This window comes from Triticum dicoccoides, chromosome 7A (assembly GCF_002162155.2).
Source record: "Triticum dicoccoides isolate Atlit2015 ecotype Zavitan chromosome 7A, WEW_v2.0, whole genome shotgun sequence".
Lineage (NCBI taxonomy): Eukaryota > Viridiplantae > Streptophyta > Magnoliopsida > Poales > Poaceae > Triticum > Triticum dicoccoides.
In genome coordinates, this window is record NC_041392.1 from 3180344 (window position 1) to 3191240 (window position 10897).

General features: G+C 45.6%; 1 protein-coding gene across 1 annotated transcript; it reads right to left on the reverse strand.

Annotated features, from left to right (window-relative positions):
• Positions 1–3774: 3774 nt before the first annotated feature.
• LOC119334662 (sucrose:sucrose 1-fructosyltransferase-like) lies at positions 3775–6785 on the reverse strand. Its single transcript, XM_037607206.1, has 4 exons — positions 6485–6785; positions 6260–6268; positions 5313–6154; positions 3775–4607 (listed from the first exon to the last, which is right to left on the reverse strand). Exons 1-4 carry the CDS (start codon positions 6783–6785, stop codon positions 3924–3926), a joined length of 1836 nt encoding a protein of 611 aa, XP_037463103.1. The 3' UTR covers positions 3775–3923.
• Positions 6786–10897: the final 4112 nt, after the last annotated feature.

The window sequence follows — 10897 nt, forward strand, 5'->3', positions numbered from 1 at the left end:
GTGATGACGGTGATGAAGAAGCTACCGGAACAGGGCTTCTCCTAAGCATTGCTACGATATGACCGAGGTGGATTATGGTGGAGGGGGGCACTGCACACGGTTAAGACAATGATCAACTTGTGTGTCTATGGGGTGCCCCCTCCCCCGTATATAAAGGAGTGGAGGAGGGGGAGGGCCGGCCCTCTATGGCGCGCCCTATGTGAGTCTTACTCCCACCGGGAGTAGGATTCCCCCTTCCAAGTAGTAGGAGTACGGGAGAAGGAAGGGGAGGAGAGAAGGAAGGAAAGGGGGGTGGTAGCCCCCACCCAATTTGGATTGGGTTAGGGGGGCGAGCCTCCCACCTTTTCCCTTCCTCTCCTCTATTCCACTAAGGCTGAGTAAGGCCCATATACTCCCTGGGGGCTTCCGGTAACCTCCCGGTATTTCGGAAAATGCCCAAACTCATCTGGAATCATTCCGATGTCCAATCATAGGCTTCCAATATATCAATCTTTATGTCTCGACCATTTCAAGACTCCTCGTCATGTCCGTGATCAAATCCGGGACTCCAAACTACCTTCGGTACATCAAAACACATAAAATCATAATACCGATCGTCACCAAACGTTAAGCGTGCGGACCCTACAGGTTCGAGAACTATGTAGACATGACCGAGACTCATCTACGGTCAATAACCAATAGCGGAACCTGGATTCTCATATTGGTTCCTACATATTCTATGCAGATCTTTATCGGTCAAACCGCACAACAACATACGTAGTTCCGTTTGTCATCGGTATGTTACTTGCCCGAGATTCGATCGTCGGTATCTCAATACCTAGTTCAATCTCGTTACCAGCAAGTCTCTTTACTCGTTCCGTAATGCACCATCCTGCAACTAACTCATTAGTTACATTACTTGCAAGGCTTATAGTGATGTGCATTACCGAGAGGGCCCAGAGATACCTCTCCGATACTCGGAGTGACAAATGCTAATCTCGATCTATGCCAACTCAACAAACACCATCGGAGACACCTATAGAGCAATTTTATAGTCACCCAGTTACGTTGTGATGTTTGATAGCACACTAAGTGTTCCTCCGGTATTTGGGAGTTGCATGATCTCATAGTCATAGGAACATGTATAAGTTATGGAGAAAGCAATAGCAACAAACTAGACGATCATCGTGCTAAGATAACGGATGGGTCAAGTCAATCACATCATTCTCTAATGATGTGATCCCGTTAATCAAGTGACAACTCTTGTCTATGGTCAGGAAACATAACCATCATTGAGTCAATGAGCTAGTCAAGTAGAGGCATACTAGTGACACTCTGTTTGTCTATGTATTCACACATGTACTAAGTTTCCGGTTAATACAATTCTAGCATGAATAATAGACATTTATCATGATATAAGGAAATATAAACAACAATTTTATTATTGCCTCTAGGGCATATTTCCTTCACATGGCAGCCGGCCATGGCTGCCCCTAGCAGCCGACCATGAGAGCCACAAAGTGGCAACTAGCCAGGGCTGCAGGGAGTGTCGAGCCATGGCCGTGCCTATAGCCGGCCATGGCAGGCCTCTGGGCAGCCGATCTTCTGACTGATTCTTCGTTGGTTGTTTTGTTGATTCGTGGGTTTGGCAAACTGGGGGTTACTCCGCCCGACAGATACCATAATACAGAGAGGGCACGGAGAATATCTCTCCATCGTCGGAGGATCAAATGTCAATCTTTAGCTATCAAGTCCCTCGACATACTTTTCCGATACACCCCAAAGTTGTCATTATAATCACCCTATTACGGGTAACGTTGCACGAACCCCAAAGTACACCGTCCGACATGAAGGTACATTGGTATTCTCATGGTCTAAGTAAGTGAGTTATGTAAATATTTGCGTGATTATACTTATAACAATATGACGATGTGATCTTGAAGTATATTACTAAGTTGGCTTTCTTCCCCTTTTTGGAAGATACCTATTCCTCCCAATTATGATGTTTGAATTGCATGTTGCTCGACCAAATTTTGACTAGAGATAAATTAGGTAAGAGACATCATATTGAGGACTTAACCTCCTTATTTTGTGGTGAAATGGAGAATGTTCACCACTTGCCTTTTTATTGCATTTTTGCGAGGGTGACTTGGAAGTGTATGGCTGGAACTTATACTTTTACATCACCTCGATCTATACATGATCTATTTGAGATGTGGACTCATAGTAAAAAACTGGCGGTTGTTAACATGTCTTGTATTACTACCTTGTGGAGCTTGTGTAGTGTTCATAATGAAATGTGTTTTCGGCGCTTCATTTGGACAGATGTCAGAGTCTTACGGGGAAGAGTAAGCGCACTTCTTCGTCAATGGAAGATCCTTTACAACGGTTCTGAATGTATGTTCATGTGGAGGTGCTTACTACTCCTGGATCGGCGCAGAGGTGAGATGTTGAGAATCGCTTGGGGCTGATTCTGCCTGTCGATGGGACCGGCGAATAACGACGCGCCTACCTGAGAGCGAACGCCAACTGGTACACCGCTGATTCGATAGCAGCGAGCTGTGCTTGGTCGTTTGTTTTGGCAGCGTCCGTTTCGTAGGCGACATTATGTTTCCTTTTGTAAGGTCCTGTAATGTTTAATTCTGGTTCAGCTACTCTTTGGCTTGACCTGAACGCAGTTAACAGTGGTGGATGCTTTGTTTGCCTCGTTCCCAATAAAAATGGGTCTGGGGGAACCCCTTGTGATAAAAAAGATCATTTTGAGATAGTGTGGTGGTGCTCAATCCGACAAGGGTCCGGTATACCGAAGGGGATGGCCATGGTTCCTGTATTCCAGCCCACAGTGGCGCCAGCTGAGGTCATGCGTTGGATCTCCTCTTTGATGATGGCTTGAGGATAGCAACGGAAGGTTGCGTTGTTTCTAACTATAGGGGAGAGGTTCTGCTATCAGTGTGGTGTTCGAACTTGACAGCGGTGTAGCTTATGAGCTCGCACAATATGAGTTTCAGCTTAGTGAAGGGGGATTGTAATGGCGTAGCTCCTGATCTTTGCACAATATGCTAAGAGGGGTGTGGAAGCTGCAGTTTTGCGGCTTGACGCACCCGTGTATCACGGAGCAACTCGCCAATGATTGTAAAGAGGTTGTTATAAGTTAATAAAAAACATTGTTCCCCGCAAAAAGAAATCTGGCATCCATGTGTGTAGGTCACAACATAAGGTTGATACTGGTTGCACAACTACTGAAAAAACTAATACCGTAAGATAGAAATTATTTTACTGCCGGTTTTATCACCGTCTTAAACACATGTACAAATATCTGTCTACGATTTTCAAATTTCAATCCAAGTAACAAAACTATATGTTTTTAGTGAAATGTTAATTTTAAATTTGTGATTGAAACCATGTCCAAAAAGTGACTTGTTTATGATATAGGGGGTCCATATATCACTGGTGATATGGTAGGTTGATTGTATCAAGGAAAAAGGCAAATGTGAATTCAGCATGGTCATCACAGAGCAATATACCCGCAAAAAAAAAAGAGTTACACATGAGTAAACCTCTCGCTCAGAAAGTGTTAGGAAAAGAAATGAGAAAGGATTGATATACAGGTGAAGGGCCCCACTTCGGCTTTAATGTGTCAGAGTCTAGTTTTTGTAGAACAGTATCGAGTCTAGCTATCGAGTTACATATGAGCTAATGGATCCCTTTCTGCTCTGTATACTTTCCGGCCTTACCCGATGGAAATGGACTCCTCTACCGTCCAGCCTAATACCAACCCAATGGACCACCCACCTGTCCACCCACTAGACAATCTGCTGCATAAACGAGCCGACAGTAACAGTCTGTGATATTTTTTGTTCCATGAGTATACTACTGACTAGATCCATCTGACAGAACTTGAAAAATTCAGACAGCCAACTTATAAAAGAGAAACCCGTTGGAAATTAATCTCGTGCATAAAGATCTCGTTGCATCGGTGTTGAGTGCATCTCGTGCACCACGAGCCTCTCGACGGTCATTCTGGAGCTGGTAGCGTTGTTGAAAACATACACCCCAGCCGCCTCGTAGATGGCCTCAGTGGGATAAACCCGTGACGTCGCCGTCAACCTCCCACCCATCACAAAGCTCTCCACAATGGAATGATCCACAAGAATCCTAGCGGATAAAGCCTCGCCCTCGAGCACCGGAACGGTGCTGCCCACCACACGCTTCACAACGTTCTTGGCCAGCGATGACTGTGACTCGTCATGGCAGAAGTGGGTCCGGAGTCCCCCGTCGAGGCTTCTAGACACGTAGAAGTACATTGCCGTTTGCTCACTACGGCCGTTGGTGAGGAGGAGGCCGAAGGGGCCAAGTGCACCCCGCTTGGAGGCACCACCACTAGTGCTGCAGTTGTAGCCAATGTCGGCCTCATTGTGGGATGCGATGCCAGATGTGTTGAGGCGGAAGGAGGCCTCTATGTCGAGCTGAGCGGCTTGGCGGAGATGCAAGGGGATGACGGAGCCAGTGCCGATGGTGATGCCACTGAGGTCAGTGGTGTTGTGGCGGAGGGTCTCGATCTCCTCCACCGGCCATTGGAGGAGGTTCGTCCGGGTCTTCTCGTCCAGCGCCACCGTCCTCGGAATCGCCTACATCATACACCATTAGTTAGATTCAAGCTAGGCAAGTCCCTTGATCATGATGGCACTTTGATACTAAGAACCACTACCTTTTCTTCTAACTAATAATTCGCCACATTGTCTCTTGCCTGCTCATAGATTCAGCGGGCAACTTAATAAATGGTTCTCTTATGTGCTAAGAAGTACGAGCTGGCTTATAGCACAGAGATGATGGAAATGCCTAATTTGAACCTTTTTGAACCAGATTCGACGTTCTCAGAGAGCCTAGTTAATAGTGAAATGAGTCAAAAAAACACATACCCAAAATATTTTTGAAGTCAGAACTACAAAGATTTACTTTCTCCGTTCACTGTTATAAGATGTTTGGGATATTTTAATACGGACTACGTATAGGCTGAAATGAGTGAATATACATACTAAAGCGTGTCTATATACATCCAAATCAGAAAAAAAAATCAAACATTTTTGTAATAATGAACGGATGGACTATTTATGTATCAAGCATGCATAATGAACGAATGCAAGATGATAAATGCAAGTTAACAATCGCATAAATGCTGGATATATATATATATATATATATATATATATATATATATATATATATATATATATATATATATATATATCCAGCATGCATAACGAACGAATGGAACTGATGATAGATGGTAAACACGTGGTAAAACATATCAAACTGATGTACAATACAGATACCTGGACGTTTGCCCATCCTTTGGCGAGGTCGGTCCGGTTGGAGTCTGTCTCACCAACATACGCCCACATCACGCGTCGCCGCTTTGTCGGATCATAGAATGTCGTGGACGCAAAGAACTTTCCCCAATCGTACCTTAGTCCGATTCCCACATCTGCTTCTGGGTCCAGCGGCGTCCATGTGTTGGTCACTGCATCGTACCTTCCCAATGCGTAGTAGTCATGTCGTTCATCGTCCATGCTCGCCTTCAGCACGTACAACTCTTCCTGTGATGAGTTGCGGTTGCCCACAGGGTAGAAGTCGACGCACTCCCACATGCCGGTGCCCTCGACGCGGTGGACCGGGCGTGGGATGAGCTCGAACTTGACAAAGTCTTTTGTCTTGTACATGAGGGCGACGCCAGCATGACCGTTGTCATCCTTGGACCCGATCATGGTGCGCCACGTGTTGTCGGACTTATCAAACCATGCTGTCATGGGGTCGCGAAAGTCCTTTTTGCCGGTCCCGGGGGGCGGAAGGAGCACAGGGTTGGCAGGGTGCTTGGTCCAAGTACGAAGGAGAGGATCATGAGGGTCAGCAGGTACGGCAAGGCACTGTACCTGGGCAAGGGTGTCGGTGTTCCCCGTGTAGAGCAGGACGACTTTGCCATCGGGAAGTATGGTGGCGGAGCCCGTCAAAACGCCTTTGATGTCGTACCATCGGTCGGGCACCATAGCAAGGGGTAGGTGGTGCCAGTGGACCATGTCCCGCGACACGGCGTGGCCCCACGAGATGTTGCCCCACGTGACGCCCTTCGGGTTGTACTGGTAGAAGAAGTGGTACCATCCACGGTAGTACATCGGAGCTGCATGTTTGCGTTTGAATTAATCAGCACGTTTCCTTGTCAATGGATAGACATGCGGAGAGACGACAGCTGGTCAGGATTAAAAGTGTTAATGATCCTACTCACCGTTTGGATCTGCATGCATACATACATGCATGCATGTCGCCGGAGCACGTAAGCAAAAGGTAGTCAGTTTCTTTCTCCGGCAAGCAAACAAACAAAAAGGCAGCAAAAAAGGCAGCTAGCCATTGCCAGTCAGTCTCTTCCTCCAAACATCGTCGTCGGTACCGGGGAAGAACATATAGGAGGATTTGAATCTGAAAACTCAATCTTAAGTAATGGATTCCATACCGTTCATGTAGTTCTTCTCCGGCTGGAAATGGTACCCGGTGCGCTGCCACTGCAGCATGGCGTTGCTCCACAGGAACCCATCGGCCTCGTCGCCGATTTCCCCTACCGTCTTCTCCGACGACGGCACCTCCTCTCGCCTGGCTCTCCGGAGACGGAGCACCGGGCTAACAACGTCGCCCAGGTCCCCCAACCTGGCCCCCGGGAGGAGCGCGTGGGTGACGACGAGCACCACCAAGGCGGCGGCGCCCAGCACGGCAATGCACTCGCGACACCTCACACCGCCGCCGCTCCGCTGCTGCATCGACGCGTACGAGTACAGGACGGGCGGCGTGCCGGCGCGTAACTTCATCCCGACGGCCGCCGCTACAAAACTGAAGAGGAAAGTTTTCCACCGGGGTCTTCCTTGAGTTTTAGAGAGCGCCATTTATAGCTGCGCCGAGGCTAAGGAACGTTTCTGCTGAATCATTAATTAATTTAGACCTATCTTTTCTTTGGCGAATGAATTTAGACCCATCTTAATCCAAAAGATATATACGTACTCCTATTAGTTACGTAATTTAGGCACATGCATACAACAGACTTTAGTGAGTACCAATTTTAGGCATAACATTCAATGCTCCAAATTAACAGTGTAGACAAATCCAAACAAAATACAGTTGAGGAGAGCAGACACAACCAATATATTGGAAGTCAGAAACAAACCAGGACAACGAGTGCTTTCGGCATCATCGACCGCAGAAAAAAAAGATAGCGAGGATAAAATGCATTGCAATTTATATAGACTAGACATGTCATGACGCGGTGTGGTCACATTGTTCATATACACTTATGCACAAATTCAGTTATGAAGATGATGCGTGCATCTTCAGTCTGCATAAACAAAATGATATTCGTATTCAAGTCTAAAAGTTTGAGTACAACATGCCTAAAAAGTCACTTATTTCTTATATATGAAGGGTTCGATGATGATATGATAAATGGCAAGGAGTCAAAAGTTACCCCAACATGGTCATCACACAGTAATAAGAACCATAGGCTCAAGCTTGCCCAAAAGACATTTTGCAAAACCAAAATTTACTGCTCGAAGCTGCAAGTTGATCTGCAAAAATAACTTTACATTCCTTGTGGTAAGTGGGGTCCACACCATACCCACAATCAATGTAGAACTTGGTTACAGAGCATTTGAGGCACTTATGGATCCTCGCACCTAGGTTCTTTTCCATGGGGAAGATGGATCATCGCCAGGTCAACATGGGGAATATGGAAAGCTTAGCACTCGGGCTCTTAACTAGCTCGATGTGCCCCATGTGCTCCAAGCTCCAAGGCCACACCCATGACATCCTCCTCGGAGGAGAATAAAGAAAGATGAGGCATCTGAAGCTGATAGAATTTGATTCCGAGGACCAGAAGACCCCCAATTGTCAATTTGAAGTCAAACCCACCACATGGACACACAACCTATTCTGTTGGTAGTCGCCCGGTAGTGAAGGAGTTCACATATGAAGACCAAATGTGCCATAAATCCACAAAATACCCCTAAAAATGATGTGAGAGAAGACAATAATCCAAAAGGGCAATCTCAATGGTGTGATATGTAAATTTACACTTGTAAAATGCCCAATAACATGCCACCTAAAATTTCCAATATTCTCCTATAAATAGAGGATATCCCCGCACTTGGAGAGGGTAGTGAAATTTGAGTCTCTCTCCCACTTTGGGCATGGGAGGGAAGAGAGGAATAACAAGGATGCAGAACCAGAGTCGGAGTCGGAGGTCGGCGTGGGATTGAAGCCACAGCCATCTAGGTGCTGCCAGGATCTAATCTAGGTGCATGGCGTGATATTCCCAAGGTGACCTGGCAAGCTCAAAGCGGCCCAATACCGCGTCCAAGTCATGGCAGCATGACCGGGCAGATTAAACTACAACACGACTGGCTTCAAGGTGAGGTGCGAACAACTTCAGAGTAAGGGATGAGGGCCAAAGCGGTAGCTAGGTGTGTATGACTTATCTCTAGGGCATGTCGGAGCCCTAGATGTCTCTCCTCCAAGTGACACCTAATTAAACTCGCCAAAAGCTAGAGTTGACTTCGGTTGCTTGCGAAGAGCTAGCGTCGCCTTCAGACACTAGCGAAGAGTAAGAGACACCTTTGGATGAGAGTGGATTTTCAGCACCCAGGTGTCCAAGCACCCCCTTATCAGCACCGTAGGTCCAGATTTGTGTGCCTAGGGATATGTACTAGAGTAGAGGGTGTCGGGGCAACCGGGTGCTATGGCACCTTTTCCACCATTGGATACTAGCCAAAAGCTAGATTTGCCTTCACTTGGTAGCCAACAGCCAGTGTCGCCTTCGGAAGCTAGCCAAAAGCTGAAATTGCCTTGGGTTACTAGCCAAGACCTAGAATTGCCCCTAGAGAACTAGACCAAGGCTAGGGTCATCCTTAGACAAAAATCTCATACTGAGGATTACTGGCACCACCAGTCACCCCATGGACGACTATCTCTACGGGATCCCTAGCAAACCATGACGGGATGTGACGTGAGGATAAGCGATAGAGAAGAAAGGAGAGCCATGACTCTTGAAGGCATCTACTGAACTAACTACCCTCGAGCCGAGGTGCCTCCAAATGTATTGTTTGACATTCGACTTCATATCTTAAAGAATTCTCCAAACACGAGCAACTATGTTGATGTGAAGCCCAGAAGAATTCACATCAGAACACTTTTCTGCTTCCCCTTTTTAACCATCGGACTCGACTCACATTTTGATCTCCTACGCTTGCTTTCACAACCCCCCTCCTTACGAGCAACCCTTCTAGAACTTCACAATCGTCAGTGTCTGAAGTTTCATGATGAAAATTGGTTTCACATTTTATTGCTTACATGAGGAAATATCAGTTTAGGAAAAGCGATTTTTTCGCAGTTTCTTCTTTTATACTAAAGATGTGCATTTCTATCTCATATCCATAGAAATCAATCTCATCTCCAGGTAACTCCATCTTTATTAGCTCTTCTCCCGAAAAGAGAAAGGGGATTGAGATAGAGGTTGTCCTTGGTTTTTCTAAGGAAAGACTGATTTAGCATGTAACATGAACATGAGCGGACACCCACACAATCTCGATATAAAGAAAAAGTGCCAAACCATTGTCATTTTTTGGGCGAAAAAGAATGGGTCATCTTTGTCAATTGATAAATGAGTGAGAGAAGACAATCACGTTTAGTTTAGTGACTGATACTTCCACGCATCTCATAGACACCTAAAATGTAGAAATATTGATCAGACTTTGCACAGAAAAGGAAGTGATTTTTTTGGTATATGCATACCTCAACTTTAAATGTGTATGCAAATAATAAATTTTAGAGCTCATACATGGTATAGACTATAGACCACTACATGTTGTAGGAATTGATACCATGATAGAGATCTAATAGAAAAGGCAACTTAGGTTGGATATTAAACATCTTGCTTGATAAGATAAAGGTAAAGAAATGAGGAAGCATTGGTTTGGATCCATTTCTTTTCCTCATGCAATTTAGTTACAATTAGTTACTGACTCCACCTAATTCAGATTTGGATGGATACTGGATGAATTTGGGAGACATTGTTTTAGGCAAGTTGCTTTTTATTCTTGATCAATGGTAGCGGGGATAGTGATTTGATCACAAGATCCGAGGAGTGAAATGTCGCGTCCAAAATCAAGCGATAAGGCATAATAAGCAATATTTTAAGGTCCAGTATTAGAGCTTATTCATTCGTAAAGGAAGGATGCATCAATGAAGTCCTTTGAAGGGTTGGGATTTCTTGGGTCATGTTGGCATAGCTACCACTATGCCTGAACATAGGTCGCAGTTACCCTCTTATGGTGAGATGCTACCACCAATCATCTGAGAGATCGATCGTCCACCAAAACTAGTCCCTCACAACATACCAATGCTTCCACCATATATATCATGATCCATCATGCCCAAATAGACAATTAATTGATGAGGAGCCAAAGTAGATAAGTTCACTGCTTCTGCACACAACTTTGATTGAACCCCAATATGGGTTTCATCCCCATTTAGCAAAATTTGTAGGCTGTGGAATGCGGCTCGTCCATGGCGGGCAACTAATGGGAGCAGTTGGTGTTGGTGGAGTACATGTTGCGTAATCTTACACAAGATGATTGCTGCTACCTCTTGAGCACTGCGTTGGTTTTCCCCGAAGAGGAAGGGATGATGCATCAAAGTAGCATAAGTATTTCCCTCAGTTTTTGAGAACCAAGGTATCAATCCAGTAGGAGGCTACGCGCGAGTCCCTCGCACCTGCACAAAACAAATAAATCCTCGCAACCAACGCGATAAGGGATTGTCAATCCCTACACGGCCACTTACGAGAGTGAGATCTGATAGATATGATAAGATAATATTTTTGGTA

Coding starts and splice junctions, on each gene's coding strand:
- LOC119334662 (XM_037607206.1), bottom strand. CDS start 6,785: ATGCAGCAGCGGAGCGGCGGCGGTGTGAGGTGTCGCGAGTGCATTGCC. Junction 4,608..5,312: donor AAGGATGGGCAAACGTCCAG/GTATCTGTATTG, acceptor TGTATGATGTAG/GCGATTCCGAGGACGGTGGC.